The following is a 19,260-nucleotide window of genomic DNA, read 5'->3' as shown; positions in this document are numbered from 1 at the left end:
TATTTTTTAGTAATTGGTAAAGTATTTCAAGTATTTTTAATGCATTTTAAAATAGTGGAAATGTTTTTAGTAATTGAAGTATTTAAATTGAACAATAGAATGGTGGGACCCTTGAGCATGCTCCTACGGAAGAGCATAGATGTGAGTGTTGTGATCTTGCGGAAGAGCAGTGAATTAAAAATGAATAAAGGTGGGTTCGGGTCAACATTGTGCTTTTGGCAAGAGCATGGATGTGGATTCTCTGATCTTCGTGACAATGTTTAGTGTGCATGTGATGTATAAGAGCCTTTTTTTGTAGGCATTTCAAAATTTGCAGTAAATAATATTCCCTTCATCCCATAGTAATTGTCACTCTTGGTGTTGGCACGGGTTTTAAGGAATGCAAATAAAAGTTGATTAAAAAGTTAGTGGAATATGAAATCCACTTTTTTATATTGATTTTATGATAAAATGTGAATGAAGTGAATTAGTGGAATATGAAACCTATTTATCATTTATGGTAAAAAAATGAAGTGTGACAATTATTGTGGGACGAAGGGAGTAATCTCTTACTACAAGAGAGTGTTTATTGTGCATATAATTTTGATCTACTATTGAATCAATGTGAACATATGGTGCATTGTGTGTGGAGACAGACATGCGGTCGCGTAACAATAATAACTTTTAAGAATTTTGGGTTAAAACGAATTGTAAAAACAATTTTATTTACTTTATTTATCCATTTAAAATAATTTAGAAAAATATAATAAATTGAAATATACAATTCCAGAAAATAAAAATATAGTAAAAGATAATTTAAAAAATATCAGAATTCCGAGCACTTCAGTGCTCGGAATAACCTAGTCGTCTTAGCGCCAAATTTTCTAAGCACCCGATCATGCTCAGAATTTCATAATTCTGAGCACTTAAAGGTGCTTGGCTGATGTGGGGTACTTGGATATGTTTGCATTAAGATGACCGTCCTATCGTTGACCAGTGACCTAAGCATATTCTAGTATGTTGTGCTTGGAAAGTATTCAAAAACATTTCGACGAGACGAATACCAAGCACACTAGGTGCTCGGTATCTCTCGTTTTACTGAGCACTTTCACTTTTTACTAAACACCATTACACCAAAATGCTTAGTGAACATTGTCTTTTGTAGTGCATCCTTAGGGCCTAGCTCCACCATTTAATTTCAGCGTGCGCACATTACATTTATAATAATAAAAATATATTTAAATAACATAATTAGTTAATAAAAAATATTAAGATAAATGTTACTGCGGAAGAATAGTAGTAGTACTAATTATGATAATATGAGTCAGGAATATACTTCAGAATAAACCTTATAGCCCCAAATTTACATAATAATGTGCTAGAGCAATTAAGTCATACATCTACGTCAGTACATGTATTATCAATTTAAACTTTAGTAATTTGTACTTATTTAATTATAAAATAGGAGTAAAAAAAAACTTCCGACTCGATAGTAAAAGACAATTAACGCCCCCCTAAATCCGTCACCGTTTGTTTGGATAAGGAAAGGCAGAAAATAACAAAGATAGTGGATATTTCAATTGCATCGTGATTTTTATCCAACTCAGATATATAAATCTAATTCCAAAATCTTCTTTCGTTTTTTTGGCATTATTCATTCTAGATTATTACCATGTAATAAAATCCCCATTCACAATCTAATTTCTACTTTCATCGAAGAACAACAATTAGATATGAAATATATTTTTTGATTTATTTTTAACTATGTATATTGCGCAACAAGTTCTATTATAGCTATAAGGGCATCCACAATGGGACGCCCGATGTGTGCCTCATTGTGGGTGCTCGCCATCGTCCGCGCCCTACGCCCACGCCCGATGCATCGTCCGCGGTTGAAGCGAGGACGATGACCTATCGTCCGTGCCATCGGGCGCCCCATTGCGGGATCGGGGGACGATGGTCGCGGACGATGCCATGCGTTTTTGATTTTTTTTTCTATTTAAACCTCGTTTCTCATTCACTTGTTAACATCTCGCCTCTCTCGTTTCGCTCCTCTCTCACATTTCTACCTATCTCACATACCAAAATGAACCACGACTATAGGGCGCGCCATAGGGCGCTCCATTGTGGATGCCCTAACATTTCAAATTAAATAAAATGCATATGGCGCGCCTTAGGGCGCCCCATTGTGGATGCCCTAACATCTAACAAAATATAAAAACAGTTTTATTATATTTTAAATTCATACATTTTTCAAGTTGATTATTTCACCTCCCAATTTTCTTACATCGATGTGTTGATAATTTGAAATAGTCAAACGAGTTATTTTATTGCCTTATTTATAATTTCATGTTATTACTATAATGCTCTATTTATCTTTTTAAAAAGAATGAGATCTAATGAAGCGGATGAACTATCGTATAATCTTTTGTGTCTGAACGCAATAACAATTTAACCATTTTAATACTACCATACGTTGTAAAATGAATTTGAATATTACAATAATAAGTCCTAATTAACATTTATACCAAAAATATTGAATTTTAAAAAATTGAATCATATAGTCGTCGCGTAATATCCACGCGCGTAAATGGTAAGCTGACACGCTCACATATAAATGCTGTACGCATTTTCATTCAATCCACCATTTTCCGCCATCCAATTTCACATCCCTCAAATTCAAATTTCGGTACCTCTCTTCGAAAACCCTAGCGCTCTCCCTCTCTACAGAGGCGATGAGGAAGGGAACAAAGCGTAAGGCTAAGGCCAAGCCTGAAGAGGATCAGAAAAACGAGGCGAGCCAATCTCCAGCTGAAGAAACCAACTCGGAGGGCCCCAGCCGCAATGCTGAGCTGGATCCGAGCAGAGGCGCAGCTGGAAAGGCCGGCCGGAAGCGAGCTAAGGTTGCTAAACCGGAAACCGAGACTGAGTATTTCGCTGACAAGCGCAATTTGGTACGTTTACAGTTTCTGCTTAGGATTTCGAATTCATTCTAGGTAATTTTACTTGTGTATGTTGTGTTAAACGTTGAAATTTGGATTTCAAATGTGCTTCTGGCAACGGATCGTGTATCTTCTTCTCTGTAAGGATATATAATGTGTATGATGTTGCTTATTTTAATGTGACCTAGCTTCTGAAGTTCTTATACTAATCTGTAATTTGTGTAAATAAGCTGAGATGCGTTCACCTCTTTCATGTAATTTGAAGATAAATGTACATGGCTTTGCATTGGTTGCTGATTGTATGTGCTGCTATGTGTTGTGCAGGAGGATCTCTGGCTACAGGTTTTTCCGGTAGGCACAGAAGTAAGAATATGATTTCCGTCTAGTTTAGCTACTGTTCCTCTTTCTGATTTCCGATGATAATGGATTTGATTTCTTTTGTTATATGTGATTTTAATTGACAGTGGGATCAGTTGGACATGGTGTATGAGTACAAGTGGAACTTCACTAATTTGGAAGTGAGTAGCCAATAAATCTTACATTCTCATTCGTTAACATGTGAAGGTTTTTGCTGATTTGGTCCTTTTAAGATCTCTCTCTCTCGTGAAAAAAATTTAAAAGCATTGAGTGGAAATTTTATAACCAGAGCTGAGCAAGTTACGGAATAAGTTTGACTTTAATTCTATTAATGTGGCAGGAAGCTCTTGAAGAAGGTGGAGAGTTACATAATAAGAAGGTCTACCTCTTCGGCTGTACAGAGCGTAAGTAGCCCTAAGAATATAGATCTTCCAATTTTTTGCTGACTAAAACTAATCTTACAAATAAAGCTAGTCCATCCTGAAAATATGGAGGTTTACCATGATACTAGTTAATTTTTCCTATGGTTTCTTAGTATTTTGGGATCATAAATTTCTCTTGCTACTATTTCTTAATGCTACTATTTATCTCTGCAGCTCAGTTGGTTCCTTTCAAAGATCAATCCAAAGTTACAATGATACCTGTTGTGGTTGCTGTAAGCCCCAATACTTTTCTCTTGACATTTGACATTTTATTTATGTGTTTTGATTGTATTGTTTTACTGATCACAGCCATTTAAGTTGGATGTTAGTGAATCAATTATATTCTTGGAAATGATCTACTTCCTACACAAACTATGTAATGTTAGATTATTTCTGCTCTTGCACACTTCTTTGTAATAATGCATCCTTAGATATCGATTCCAGTTCACTACTAATTGTGCATTATTCCTTAGAATTATATTTTTTAATGTGCTTTTTCTATTCCCTCCCAAATATCTTTGTTCACTCCTCTAATTATATCTTAACCGTAGCAGTAGCATCATGTATTTGTGGTTATCATATAATTCCTTGAATCTAAATTTGTGAAATTATTTATATTTTATGTGTGATCTCAAAAATGCAACTAATGAATGGTTCTTCTGCATTGGCTCAAATTAATGTCTTTGTTCCATATCCCTTCATTCATGGTGGATGTTAGGATATGTGATGCATTCACAAATCTTAAATGGATGGTATGCAATGACATAAAAAAGAAAATGATTTTATGTATTGCCTTCTTGAGCCCCCTTTTATTTGCTCTCTAATTACTGTGAATTTTTACTGATTCATGGATATTTTTTGAATGAACAGGTGGTATCACCTTTTCCCCCATCTGACAAAATTGGTATCAAATCAGTCCAGAGGGAGACTGAAGAAATAGTGCCCATGAAGCAGATGAAAATGGATTGGGTCCCTTATATACCTCTTGAGAAAAGGTATCAATTTTTCCTTTGGTTTTTATACTGCTGCTTCTCTCTGTTAAATTGTTGACAACTTTTCCATTGCATTTACTCTTAGGGAATCTCAAGTTGAAAAACTTAAAAACTCTCAGATTTTCATCTTGAGCTGTAACCAAAGGAGGTAATGTGTGCCTACTTTCGCCTGCTATTTTTTTTGGATTTCATGAATATCTGTATTTTTATGGTGAAGGATTTGTGCATCTGGTTATGTTGTTTGTTTTGCGTTTGTATCAACAGAAGTTTTTTATTTATGACTTGGCAGTTTAAGATTATCATCTGTTGCTGCCTGCCTCTTTTGCTACATAATCCACTTTCATTTTCTTATATTGACATCATTTGGTGTATTCGGTTTGAATATCAGATTTTTACTTACCTTCACCATCCATCATGTTTACTGGTGCTGACTAGTGCTATATTTTTTACTGTAGAATTTATAGTCATTTAACTTCTATTAAGGAACATGGACACTGTAACAGCAAAATTGGCTCAACTGCTGTATTTTCTCTTTAAAGCACCAAGTGTTTCTTCAATAGTCACTTTTATGTTATAAATACTTTTTGGACACTTGTAGTTGAAATAAGTGTCAAAAATTTATGATTGAGATGGTAAGGGTTAGGAAAACTTGCGAATTTTGCTTGTTAATTAATTTATATTCCTTATGTTGAAATGATTAACACCACCAAGAAGTATTAGCCACTTGGCTTTGCTCTTGTTTTGTTTTCCTTTCAGTGTAAGGAAATTTCATATACAAATCGGTTAAGTGATTTATTATTGCGTAGTTAATGAGAAGGCAAGGTTGGAGAGGACAGTACCCTCATCGATCGCATAACACTAACGCCTGAGAGTTGCTTCTTGCAGGGCTGGTTTAAGACATCTGAAGATTGAGCGTGTAAAGAAGTTTGAGTACTGCTTACCTTGTGAGTTAATATGATATATTTTATTTTCTAAAGGACTATTGCTTCATTCATTATTGTACACTAACTCTTGCAATTTCTGGGTCTTAAGGAATGCTTTACATGATTGACTTTCAGAAGTACAAAAGTTCTTTCTTGTGAAATGTTTGCATTTTTCAAGCCTTTCTGTGAACCGCTTGATCTGAAAATCCTTGTTACCGCCTATCAGAGCATAGAGTTATCATCATGATTATAATAATGTGAATGTGTTGAGTGCCTCTGGTTCCTCTTCTCGTCATGTCTGTGATGATTTAGAAGTATGGAATGGGATTCTGGTTATGTATGTGAGTTTTAATTTTGTAGATAATATGTTAGTAATATATATGTTCACCAATTATTTTGACAGTTACAAAATTCATGAGGGGCTAATAGTAACTGGCCATCTTAACAGTTATGATTGAAATTCTTTTTCTGGCGGTTCACTTATTTATAGTATATATTTTAATATTTGCTTATAGGATTTTTGTTTCATACACAGATTATGCTATTCATGTATTTGCTGATTCTGAGCTCAAAATGAGTGAAAATAGTTAGTATTTGGAAAAATTAATGTTGAAATTTGATAGGTATAGTTCAACTTATATGTTACAATCTTTCAAAACATAAGTTATCATTATACAATTAAGACTTGTAAAACCTAAACTTTTCAAAAATACGAAAGTTCAAGCTGTAAAACTTGTGGTTTAACTTCCTGCTGGTCAGCTGATTTTTAAAATTCTCCAATCGTAACTGAGTGCAACAATGTACACTTTTGGTTACTACTAATTATTAAGTACTGGTTACTGTTGGTCATAGGTTTGTTGACAGTTTAACCCTGGTTTCCATAACTGCAACACGTTTCGATGAGAAGATAAAAATTGTAATAATGATTTATCCTTTTTGGTCTCCAATTGGCAATCAATATTTTTCTTTCCTGCTAGTACGATGTGCTGCTAAAGTTATTTCGTCATAAACATTGTGCATGAATACCATAACTTCTAGCACTTTTCTTGCATCGATCTGATATTTGATTATATATATCTAATTATCTATATAAGAGTTTCTCTACATAGCTTATATAGTCCTTTCTTGCTTAATGGTGTACCTTATGGGGTCCTATTGCATGAATAATTGTGATGATTTATTGTTATGAGGTCTTCAAGAACATTAGATTCTTTGTAAAGACTGAGTTTACGAAGCACAGTTGAGCCACTTATGTGCATTACTTTAGCATATTTTGTGAGCACTGACTTCCTTACCATTGTATAGACAATTGTGAATATCTTCCTTACATATCCCCTCACCTTTTCACAGATTTCTACGATCCCCTTCAGGAAGATGAACTAGAGCAAAGCACAGTGGTTGACCTTTTATTTCCTATTGATCCTAAGCCTGTATGTCTGTAACTGCTATTTTATCAAACTCATTAAAAATAAGCCGATCTTGATATTGTGTCAAGTGTATTGGCTGTTTGTACTGAATTTAGAAAAAATGATAGATTAATTGAATGCAAACCTAACTTAACTTCTCCTCCACCTCAAGGTTTTCTGCGAGTATGATTGGGAACTTGATGAGCTAGAGGTACTCTTGCATATCACGTTAATCAGTTATGTTTCATGTTACATAACTGATTCTTTTATTTATTAACTTGCATACATAGCTTCTTCAAGCAGATCTATGTATGAAATACTGTTAATGAAGTTATATAACAAATTATCAGGAGTTCACTAATAATCTGATTGCGGCGGAGGAGTTGCCTGCAGATCAAAAGGAGCCCTTTAAGGTGGATTATTACTGCATATTTCTTATATCTCCAATCCTTCAGTATTCGTTTTCCTATCTTATAGTCTCTACCTAACCATTGTTTCTACCTCAGGACTATGTGAAGGAGAAAGTTCGTGAAGCTAAAAAAGCTAACCGTGAGGTACTTTCTAAACAAGTCCAGTGTAATCAGTTTCTTGTTATTTATGTACCTCAGACTCTCATGCCTGTTGACTGCATTCTTTGTGTAGGCAAGGGAAGCCCGTAAAAAGGCACGGGAAGAATTGAGCCAAGAAACAAGGGCTGCATATAAAGATATGAAATTCTACAAATTTTATCCAGTACCTACACCTGACACTCCGGATGTATCTGGTGTGAAGGTGAGTATCATCATTCAAAATGTCTTTACATAAGCCTTATTGGAAGTTTGCTCTGCAATGCCTTGCTTTTATATTTGAGAAATGGCCTGTTAATTGTTTATCATTGCAACTGAACTCTTGTCGGAACACCTCAGATACTTAGGCATAACTACTATTGCGTACTCTCTAGACGTATACTCTTGGCTCTTGAAGATGATAGGTAGCAACTAAAGGATCTGTAGTCAATCTTTGGACGAAGTGTTTAGTTATTGGATCAACCTCAAATGCAAGTTGTATAATAACTAAGTTTCCCTGATGAGGAATGCATCCGCTATTTTAATTTTTCAGTTTCATAATCATGTGGCTTCTGTTGTATGAGCTGTGAACCAACCATCTGCTTGCTTTTCTTCCTCTGCAGGCTCCCTTCATTAACAGATACTATGGGAAGGCACACAAGATTATATGACATGCTATATGAAAATGGGAGCAACAGTTAGTTGATGTTCGTTGTCAATCTGGTTAGAGATGGGAGCAAACTCAGAAATCTATGGAATTTCCGAATGCCATGGGCAATTCATTGAGTGCAGAGTTCAGAATTTCGTCCTTTTATGGTGTATAAGTTTTAGAAGTGGAAGAGAACTAGGGATAATGGGTACCAAACAGCCAACTTCATCTTCGTGTTGGCACGCATGTTTCTGTATTGATATGAGATGTCAATTTATGTGAAAGTTGATTAGAAAAGTTGTAAAACCCCTTGGTTAATCGTGACTTTCACTACTTAGCAAACAATTTTGACAGTTTGCACTTTGCAGTCTATGTAGTTTTTTTCCTATTCCTGTTTGTATTAAACTGAGTTGTCAGTGATCGGTTGTTTTAGTGTAACAAAGAAGAGAGGCAATTTCTTGATATAATTCATCTTGAAGCTCCTTCAAGGGTGATAGCTTCTATTGCTTCGTGCCATCTTTGTTTCTGTTGTCTATGAACAATTTGTATGTAAAATTGTTTGTGTGCGATTTTTCTTTTTTATGATATGGTAAAGGCCATGAAGGAGAAGAAAGCTAATATATATATTTCCAAATGTAGTCGATTAATTGAATACTTTGTACACCGGTTTTGTTATGTTAGTTCCTTTAATAATTCTAACAAATTTAGTAACCACAATGGAATCAAATCGTACTTTATCCATTTCCTTTCACCAGTTCACACCACGAGCGCTTGCGGTCTTTCCCTCGAGCTGGAGCCTTCTCGGGAAGGCAAGGAATGTTTGACATACGTCCATGATCCTTTTCAACATCCATGCATATCCTCATGCGAACTATCAGCTTGTGCGATCATCTTTTCATCATCTCGAGCATGGTCTCCAATGCACCCCCACAATCCGAGGGCAGATCGTTCAACAACTCCATGCTTGGCAGGCTTAGTTAAAATATCAGACACGTAGTAGCTCCAACTCCCTAGCTAAAACCTTATCACGAACAAAATACACATCGATTTCAGTGTGCTTGGTTCTTGCATTCAGCACCGTGTTCGAGGCTAAGGCTATTCACTAAGATTATCCACCTTAATCACTGAACTAACTGCCTTCCCTCTTGATTCCCAGGAATGAATCCAAGAGTCCTCTGAAGTAGCATGCACTACTTTTCTTATTATACTTCCGTACTTGACCGAGCCACAACAGATTGTATTTTAGCACACCATGAAGTCAGGTTGTGCCCTAGATATGTGCAATATCCACTAGTAGATCTTCCATCATCTGAATTAGAGAAGGCTGCAATTCTTTCATTATTTTCATATGTGATCATCTTTCCACCACCTCGAGCATGCTCTCCAGTCAATCTTTCAATAGTTGTTTTAAAAACAGATGACATTACAAGAAAAGATTCATTCCTGAAAATTAGGGATGATCCACCAAGCCTAATTTGATATATTGAATCATAATATTAGCTTAGAAGACTAATTGCTATTAAGAAAAAGCACAACTGAGGAATTAGAACAAGGGAAGGGTATCTTCTATTGCAAATATTGTTTTTTTACCTCTTCCTTAACTTCATTTCATTACCATTGAAGTAAGACCTAGTAAAATTAGATGAAAGTAACACTGTAGAAGAGAAACAATGGAAGGCAACATAATTCCACATTCCACAAAACAGGTGGAAATCTTGTTATAATTAATTTTGCATGTATATCACCCAATCTACACTTCCTGAGTTACATAAAATACTACAACACCTAGTTGGAGAAATTATATGATACATTGATGGTGTTGACAGGAATACAATAGGGCCAATCTACAACAAAACAATGCGTTAAGCTCTACTCTCGGTCTCAGAGCAACTATCAATCTTCTTCAAATGTCAAGAAATCTACTGCCTGCGACGTAAAATGCTTAAACCAATCCGAAGGGCTGGCGAAGGGCATGAAACCACACAGCAAAGGGAGAAATAGCAGCGTAGCATAGAAGAGCGATCTTCTCATCCAGTAAGGAAACACGAGATTGTGGTTGACCCTTTCAGCAACTATGATAGGCCCATTGAGAATAATATACAAAGTAGAATGGAATGTGTTGGAGAAGAAATGCAGCAAGCATAGGGCTTCCCAGTAGAATAACCAATGCTTTCCGCTGCCCCCCAATGTGTCGATGCAGAACTTCCCAGCGTAACCACATCCCACGCCTAAGAGCAACAGTATGACAGTGACCGGCATTGTCTGATGAGAAGACGATGATCTCTGAATGAGTAAGAAGGCAATTGCCGCGATCATTATCACACCAAACAACATGCGACTGAAAACTTGAACTTGACATCTCACTAGCTGCAGGCCAGAGTTGAAACTTGACACTGCGTTTGGCATCCACCAAGATTTAGACTCCTGGACAAAAGGAAAGGTGTTGAGTTATGTTGCAATGCTGCAACAGAGGCCCATTAAGAAACAGAAACGGATCGAGTAACGTCACTTCTAGATAATGTTCAGATCAACACGTTTTCCACAAGTACTAGTAACGCGATCCCAGTATCACGGCAAATACGTTATAAAGTCTTGGGAAGAACTCATCCCAAAATGAGAGAAGGCGTCCAGTGGTCATTAGCCCACATCAAAGCCCATACTTTAGCAATGTGAAAAATCGACCAGGAAAATAAAAGATGAAAGAACAAAGAAGCTGCACAATGGTGGAAGCAAGAAAATTAGAGGAAACAATTAGGAAAAAAGAACCATACAACAAATATGCGAAGAAAATTAATGCATGTCTACTGTCGCTTTTGAAAGAATAGTCCACTTAAAATTTACTCTTTGATCTTGAATTTATAAGATGCATATATAAATATTTTAAGGTAGTTGAAAATTCTTATGGCCATCCACTACAAGTGGATCCCAAATACTAGTGCAGAATGGAATTTTCGGGAAGTCACTTATAATTAAAGTTCATTCAATATCACCAAGAAATGCAACTTCAACAAACGTTCTTCCATCACAAATAGTATATCTGATATGGATTACCAAACACCTCTTAATTTCCATATACAAGGCCTGTACGACACACAGAGTACTTGCTGTTAGTGCTAGAACTCATTTGTGAAATCCAACCATGATAAAGGAGAAACATAGCAAAGAGATAAACAATCCAATTGAATCAAGGTGGCATGCTTTGATGACAACATAGATGTAAAACCAAGAAACAAGGTGGCATGCTTTGAGTAAGAATAGTTTGTACCATGTAGGGAGAGCAAGCTTCAGTGGCTTCAACAATTCTTTGGTGCGAGTAGACATATGTTCCATATGCAAGTGCGAACAACATGATGATTAGACCACTTACCAGCAAATCTAAGCACTTCTTGAGTAGCTCCACTTGACTTGTACCTTGCATCTCAGTTTTGAACTTTTCAGCTTTGAAAGAAGCCTTTGAGATACCCATTGATAATTTCCATCTCTCGAGAATATTGGAATTAGAATTCAGCTCTAATTGTCTTTCCTTAAGCTGCAATTTTTTCATGATAAGACCAATCTCAAATGTCTTTAGATCATTAGAGCGAGTCTGCTCCTTGACCGATTTTTCAATCGTGCTTAGCATAGAAAACTGGTTAAGGTCAGGAACAGAAGAGGTCCTATGAGAAGCACAAGCTAACTGCTGCTCAGTTCTTTTATCATGCAGAATAAGCTGTTGACTTATCATATTCATCTTTTCATTCTCATTCATTTCTGAGTGAGAGTGGCATTCTCCGTCAGTGCTAGTTCTGTGGGCAAATGGCGCCTGGACATCTCCATTATTTGAAAGGCATGACATGTCACCGATTCTACAATCAGACGAGAGGTTCCCAGCTTCACAGGTATTTCCCTGATATTCAGATCCTTGCTGTTGTTCGGTGATATTTGCACGCACACATAATTCTTCCTCTGTAGCCTCAGGAGGACGTGCAGAACCCTTATATGTTTTACCACACGTCATATTGCTTGTCACTGAGCAAGAACACCCTGCAGACCTTGCTCGCCGGAGTTTTTTACCATCATCTTGAGATGAATCACTGATTAACTGCAAAGTCATCAATGTACTCCGAAATGATGTCTCAAAATTCGTCACAAAATTATTGAATTTGTCCCCAAAAACCTGCATCAGACAAACAATAGATGGAAAAGGAGTTACTACTTACATTGGCTACAAGGTTCGGGACAACAAAATAGTTCAAGTAATGAAAGCAAGGTTACAACAAGACTTACATTTCCTAGAGATTCCCTCACAGCCAGACCACAGATCTGTAAGCAACACGGAGAGTAACTTTATCAGTTTTGCATACTCAGAACATATAAAATACAAAGATACATAAAAACAACAAAAGTTGATAGATACGATCTCATCAAATGAATATGAATTGTTTCACCATATGTTATGTTAAGCTGCTAAATCATGCGACAATGTAAATTCTGAATAACTCAACAAATGACTATATTTTTTATAACAAACACAGACTATAAATTAAGCAACATAATTTCATTAATAAGAGATAAGACTGTACTGCAGAAAGATAATCCACCGACATATTTTTGCCAGATGCATTTTTCTTCTCCAAGACCTGAGAGTAATATGCAACAATACCATATTAAATTTTGAGTTAGCTCGTATTAATTGAAAAATTATATACACACATACAAAAACTCATCTGTTATATCCACAGTTATGCATAATTCGATAAAAAAAATGCAAATTATTTACCAAGAAGCATGAATACCAAAAAAAAAAGAAAAAGAAAGAGAGAAAAAAATTATTGTAGAGAAAGGTTGACAACATTATACGAACAACAGCTCAGCATCGGGTATCAATGTTAAGCTATTAATGGAATCAAAGTAAGCCATAACTTCTTAAGAATATATTCATATTAAGAAAGATACTTCTCACACATTTATGATGTGTCTAATATGGTATCAGAGATATCAAAACACAGATTGTAGAAGTGGAATTATCAATAAGTAAACTCATATATAAAGCTACCTATCCATAAAAAAGATGCCAATCCTACTCAAAGGCCAAAACTTTATCACATCAACCAGCTATTACAAAAAACCCATAACCTATTCTAAACTACTACACATGTAAAATTCACTCAACTATTCTCAAACAACCACAACTCTTCTACAAAATCAGCAATGCAAACTTACACAACACAATCTGAACCCTCCAGCAAGATAAAGAATCTCATTAGTAAACATTCTCAGATTTTCACTAATTGAAGTAACCTCTCATCCAAGGAAGATATAAATCCCACTAACGACAAACCCTTTCAGCAAAACTTCAGAATCAATACAAATTGGGTAAAAAAAATAAGCCTAATTTTATGCAAAAAAACTCAACTTTAAATAATTTAACTAAATTAAAATACCTGAGCGACTACAGCGGCAATCGACATTCCGAGAGGAAGGCCGAGGGCGTCAACATCACTCAGCCCGACATTTTTCGGGCCCGCAGTCAGCGGCCCGACACGAATTCGCTTGGGATATCTGGGAATTTTGATGCCCTTTTTCGGATGCGACGCCGCAGAGCTACAATTACTCGAAGAATCTAATGATGCATTGTCCGAAACTACTGTTTGTTTCTTCTTCTTCTTCTTCTTAATCTTCCTTCTTGCTGTCGATTGCGGGCCGTCGATTGTGCGGCTGCTTGATGCCTCCGGAGGGTTTTTCACCGCCGGATCACTGGCGGCGCAGCTCTCCGGCGATGTGGCGTGGCGGTGGAGAGGAGAATCCATTTATGGAGGTTTTATGATTTTGAAATTCGGTCAATTAAATATATGTTTAATAAATTTGAACGATTTTGCAATATTTATAAAAAAATTCTACAATTTAGTTTTTGACACGAGACTTCTTTATATCGTTGTTTGTGGTCCATGCTTTCCTGTATTTGAATTTTGAGACGTTAACTATTCTATTTTAATCGTTTTTTAAATAAAGGAGAGTAATTAATTTCCAAAAGGAATAATTATGTATTAATATGAGCATTTATGAAGCGAACTATTTTAGAAGACAACTACTCCAATAAGAAGGTCATTATATAATAGCACATTTTTATATGTTAAATGATATTTATGATAATAAAAAATTGAAAATATATTTTAAAAATTAATCCTCCAATAAGAAGGTCATTATATAAGGAATATCTATCCTAAAACGCTTTCAAATTTATCAAATTGTGTCTATATTTAATTTCAATTTATTTAAATTTTAAATTGGATTTCGTAACATATTAAGATTTATAATAGCACATTTTTATATGTTAAATCTTTTTAACAATTCAAATCAAACGTCATTCAGTTTTGATACTAATTACTATATATTTAAGCAAATTTGATTATTTGAATTCAAGAAATATTTCAAAATTCACCAATTTAGTATTCTACCTTCTTTATATATGTTCACCAATTAAGCATTCTACCTTCTATATATACACATATTATATATACACGCTTGTGAAGTAACACTAAAAATGGAATGTATTTTCCTTTGTATAAATACAAACTTTCACGTTTTGTCGAGCAAAAATTTAGTGGTCAAGGCATACCACATGGCAATGTGATGTGGTATGTCCCACTAATAATACTTTGACAAATGGATTTATAGAAGTCCAACTAAATACTTTCATCTTTTTCTAAAAATGGACATTATTATAAAATTCGGAAACTATCCAAAAATTAAGAGTACTTATATTTAATATAATGAATGCATTTATATTTGACCAAAGTACTTCCACTATGAACTAGCAAAATTTATTTCGTCCTTTTATATTTCTAATTCTAAGAATAATTTAATAAACAAAATATATGTAGTAGTTAACTTATTATATTTTGATTTTTAGAGTTTTTTATGGTATGTCAATGATAATTTAATATAATAAAATTAACTTTTATGACATTTTCTTATTATTAGCTACTTATATATTTAATATAATTATTCATATAGTCTTTAACAATGGTAAAATAAGTATAAAAATGAAACTATATAATCAATCATAGTTACATACGTTTAATATAATGCTAACAAATTTTGTTTATGATTTAGTTTAAGGTTATGGTAATCATTTGTAATTTTTTGCATACATATAAAACAAGAAATAAAGTAAACAACAAATTTAAGTTAGCATTACACTAACTGTGCGAAAAATCACAAATAAAAAATGTAACTATAAATTAAATTATAAATAAAATTCAGTGGCATTACATTAACTATGCGAAATTAGGAATAATTATATAGTTTCATTTTTATATTATTTTACCATTGCACATATATGAATAATTATACTATTAAACATAAAGGTGGCAAATGACCTTAATTTTGTTATATTAAATACTCGTCTGCATTCTTATTGACAACTAATTTGGTAACAAAATATATAAGTGTGTTATACATGTATTCATTATATAGGTGGTATTAATTTTTGGACTTTCCAAATTTTATAATAATGTCCATTTTTAGAAAAGGATGAAAGTATTTAGTTGGACTTCTATAAATCCATTTGTCAAAGTATTATTAGTGGGACATACCATATCACATTGCCATGTGGTATGCCTTGACCACTAAATTTTTGCTCCGTTTTGTCACCCTAATTATATCACTATGCTCATCAAATGATTGCCGTTAATTAATTGATTTAATTTTACATAGATAAAAGTACGATATAGTTGTCTTAATTTTCGCACATAATATTTCTTAATGATGTTTCGTTTGAGAATTTAATGAGTTGGCACTTCAAATTATTATTTATTTTATTTTTATCCATCATTTTCTTGTATGGCCTTTTAGTTAATCATGCATATGTCACAAATCAGTTCATCTATGATAATTGAATAATGAATACAAATATTCGTCTTATCGTTTTTCAACGCTATTTGTATAATTTTATCTTTATATAAAATAAGTTAAACAAATCCATCACTTCATTCTCATAGAGAGATTGAGCCATCATTGCATTTTCCTTTTGATCAGGCGTGATTTGGTCAAAATTCAGCAATGATCCTAAACAAATTAAGTATTGATATATGACATTGTTACGGACGTTCTCCGCAACGGCTCCGTGATCTTCCTTCTCGACGGAACAACGAGCAATTCCCACGACAAACTCGCGGAAACTGACCGAAACCTCGCTGATTTGGTGGACGTCTTCCCCAAAGCAACAAGAAACGTAAAGATAATTGCTTGTTTCACAAGATAGGTTTAGGGAAAATATTTCATTCATAAAAATAATGTGTTGATGAAATACCCTATTTTATACTAGAAACCCTAGGGCGGTTCGACGTATCCTAATTCATCCGGGAAAGAACCGCAAAGAAAACCCGAACGGGGCTTATAAATCAGGCCCGACTCAACAATAAGTAAATTAATGTTTCAAAAATACCAAAACATAAAAGGAAAGAAATAAAAAGGAAACAAAAAGAATCGGCTAATTCTTGAACTTGTTCGGCGCCTTGAGCTTGTCTCTCGGTCTCAAGGATCTCTTCGACACAATCAATTCGTCACTTCGGTCATTCACGCATTGCGTCGTGCTGTTCGGCTGCGTCGTGCTGCTCGGCTCCAGAAGCGCTGCGTCGTGCTGCTCGGCTGTTGTCGCCTCCAACTCGGCATGCTCCAGCTCGGCATGCTCCAGCTCGGCATGATCCAGCTCGGCATGCTCCAGCTCTGCATGCGGCTCCGCTGTTGCGTCAGGTGTCGGGGGTCTCGTATCAACCCCCCCTCCGTTAAAAATCGCCTTGTCCACAAGGCGAACCCCCGGGAACTGCCTACCAATCGCCTCAATCGGCTCCCACGTTGGCGTGGACGCATCATCTTCCCACTGCACCAGGCATTGCTTCTCTGGTCGGCCCTCGCGCCAACTCACGCGTTCTTCCAGCAACGCTACTGGCCGTGCCACCGGCCTATTTCCAACGAACTCCGGGGGGAGTTTCACCCCGTCTACATCACCTTCCCCCGCCACAAACTCCCGCAATAGACTTACGTGGAACACATTGTGGATCCGACTTCCATCTGGGAGGCGCAATCTGTAGGCTACTGGGCCAACCCTCTCCAGCACTTCAAAAGGCCCATAGAACCTCGGGGCTAGCTTAGCCGATAGTGGCTTCGCAACCGAATGTTGTCGGTACGGTTGCAGCTTAAGCCAGACGATATCCCCGACCTCAAACTCGACGTGGCGACGGTGCCGGTTCGCCACGTCTGCCATACGCTGCTGAGCGCGCAAAAGGTTACGCCGGAGGGTGACCAACAACTCCCCTCGCTGCTTGATAATGTCTGCGACGTTAGGTGGTGTCTTTGCCGATGGAGGGGCTGCGACCAGGGATGGAGGCTCTCTCCCATACAAAGCGCGATACGGTGACGTGCCCAACCCGGAGTGGTGAAAACAATTGAGAGCGAGCTCCGCCCACGGGAGAAAATTTGTCCATTTCGAGGGCGTATCAGAAACAAACGCACGCAAATACTGCTCCAGACCCCGGTTACGGACCTCCGTCTGCCCGTCCGACTGCGGATGGTACGCCGTGGAGAAGTGAAGTTTGGTCCCACTCAACCGCATCATTTCCTCCCAGGTTGCATTAAGGAACACCGAGTCTCTATCCGAGACTAATGTCGTAGGGAAACCGTGGTGCCGCACCACTGTATTAACGAAAAGGTGCGCTACTCGGAGAGCGTCGAACTTGGTGGGGACGGGGGCAAAGTGAGCATACTTTGAAAGCCTATCCACCACTACCATGATGACCGTATACCCGCGGGATTGTGGGAGCCCAATGACGAAATCCATGGAGACATCTTCCCAAACTTGCGATGGGACCGGGAGTGGCTGCAATAAACCCGCTGGTTTGCGGGTCGAATATTTCATGGATTGACACACCACACATTCATTAACAAATGTCACCACGTCCTTGCGCATTTTTGGCCAATAAAAACTACTTGCCAGAAGACGGAACGTCCTCTCGTGGCCCGGGTGTCCCGCCGACGGCGCACAATGGTGCTCTTTCAGCAATGTCCGCTTTGTCTTGGACTCCGTACTCACAAGCACCCTCCGATGATAATATATGAGGCCATCCGCCCATGTCAAATGAGGGGGGGCGTCACCAGACTTGATTTTCGACGTTAATTCGACCAAATCGGGCAATGATGCGGTCTCCTCTTGCAGAACTCGCATTACATCCGGTACTGGTCGGGCCAGCGCAACGAGCAGCTGGTCGTCGGTTACTGTCGTCCGATCCTTGGCGCGAGGCGACTCCCTGGGGATACCGTCGGTCTGTCCCCCCGACGTGTCGTGTTGGCGGGACAAGGCGTCTGCTGCCTTATTTGTGATTCCACGTTTATATTCTATCACGAATTTGTACCCCATAAGTTTCCGGACATACAGCTGTTGGTCCGGTGTCTGCACTACCTGCTGCAGCAATTCTTTTAGACTCTTCTGATCAGTGCGAATAATGAACTCGCGCCCCAACAAATATTGTCGCCACTTTTGCACGGCCTCCACAATAGCATATAATTCCTTATGATATGTTGACGCTACTCTTCTGCGAGGCCCCAATTTCTTACTAAAAAATGCAATCGGGTGGTCGAGCTGCATTAGTACCGCTCCAATTCCGACCTCACAAGCGTCCGTTTCCACGCAAAACGGCAAGGTGAAGTTCGGCAGTTGCAGGACCGGTGCTGAAGTCATTGCCGATTTCAAAGAGGCGAAAGCGGTCTCGGTCTCCGTGGACCACCGAAAAGCCTCTTTTTTTAGCAAGTCCGTCAAAGGGGCCGCTATCGTTGCGTAATGAGCGACGAAGCGACGATAATAGCCTGTCAGACCCAAGAAGCCCCGTAGCTGCTTTACAGTCGTCGGTGTGGGCCATGACGTCATTGCATCTATTTTAGCTGGGTCGGCCTTGAGTTTGCCGTCGTCAATGATGTGCCCCAAGTACTCCACAGACACACTACAAAATGAGCATTTGGAAAGCTTGACGAAAAAATTATTTGCGTGAAGGAGCTGCAGTACTGCTTTC

General features: G+C 37.3%; 2 protein-coding genes across 4 annotated transcripts; one reads left to right on the top strand and one right to left on the bottom strand.

Moving 5' to 3' along the window:
- The first annotated feature begins 2,635 nt into the window (after positions 1–2,635).
- Positions 2,636–8,682, top strand: LOC121783857 (protein HEAT INTOLERANT 4-like). Its single transcript, XM_042182031.1, has 14 exons — positions 2,636–2,933; positions 3,246–3,284; positions 3,386–3,439; positions 3,619–3,682; positions 3,875–3,933; positions 4,571–4,695; positions 4,778–4,840; positions 5,578–5,636; positions 6,966–7,045; positions 7,194–7,232; positions 7,372–7,434; positions 7,528–7,575; positions 7,664–7,792; positions 8,190–8,682. Exons 1-14 carry the CDS (start codon positions 2,715–2,717, stop codon positions 8,235–8,237), a joined length of 1,089 nt encoding a protein of 362 aa, XP_042037965.1. The 5' UTR covers positions 2,636–2,714; the 3' UTR covers positions 8,238–8,682.
- A 1,226-nt stretch (positions 8,683–9,908) lies between these two features.
- Positions 9,909–14,061, bottom strand: LOC121784936 (protein CPR-5-like). 3 transcript variants are annotated; one of them, XM_042183218.1, is made up of 5 exons: positions 13,639–14,061; positions 12,778–12,834; positions 12,482–12,517; positions 11,481–12,371; positions 9,909–10,639 (listed from the first exon to the last, which is right to left on the bottom strand). In XM_042183218.1, exons 1-5 carry the CDS (start codon positions 14,002–14,004, stop codon positions 10,109–10,111), a joined length of 1,881 nt encoding a protein of 626 aa, XP_042039152.1. In that variant the 5' UTR covers positions 14,005–14,061; the 3' UTR covers positions 9,909–10,108. The 3 variants fall into 3 exon arrangements, with proteins under 3 accessions (XP_042039152.1, XP_042039154.1, XP_042039153.1); XM_042183220.1 differs by having other exon boundaries at positions 11,583–12,371; XM_042183219.1 differs by lacking the exon at positions 12,778–12,834.
- Positions 14,062–19,260: the final 5,199 nt, after the last annotated feature.

This window comes from Salvia splendens, chromosome 21 (assembly GCF_004379255.2).
Source record: "Salvia splendens isolate huo1 chromosome 21, SspV2, whole genome shotgun sequence".
In the NCBI taxonomy this organism is placed as follows: Eukaryota; Viridiplantae; Streptophyta; class Magnoliopsida; order Lamiales; family Lamiaceae; genus Salvia; species Salvia splendens.
The sequence above is the reverse complement of the archived record's forward strand: the minus strand, read 5'-3'. Positions and strand labels throughout refer to the sequence as shown.

Bases quoted from the DNA above. Each gene is read 5' to 3' on its own strand.
- LOC121783857 (XM_042182031.1), top strand. From the start codon at position 2,715: ATGAGGAAGGGAACAAAGCGTAAGGCTAAGGCCAAGCCTGAAGAGGAT. The intron at 3,683-3,874 runs GTAAGTAGCCCT...TTATCTCTGCAG, and splicing joins CCTCTTCGGCTGTACAGAGC to CTCAGTTGGTTCCTTTCAAA. The intron at 7,576-7,663 runs GTACTTTCTAAA...TTCTTTGTGTAG, and splicing joins CTAAAAAAGCTAACCGTGAG to GCAAGGGAAGCCCGTAAAAA.
- LOC121784936 (XM_042183218.1), bottom strand. From the start codon at position 14,004: ATGGATTCTCCTCTCCACCGCCACGCCACATCGCCGGAGAGCTGCGCC. The intron at 12,372-12,481 runs GTAAGTCTTGTT...TGTCTGATGCAG, and splicing joins TGAGGGAATCTCTAGGAAAT to GTTTTTGGGGACAAATTCAA. The intron at 10,640-11,480 runs GTACAAACTATT...CCTTTTGTCCAG, and splicing joins AAGCTTGCTCTCCCTACATG to GAGTCTAAATCTTGGTGGAT.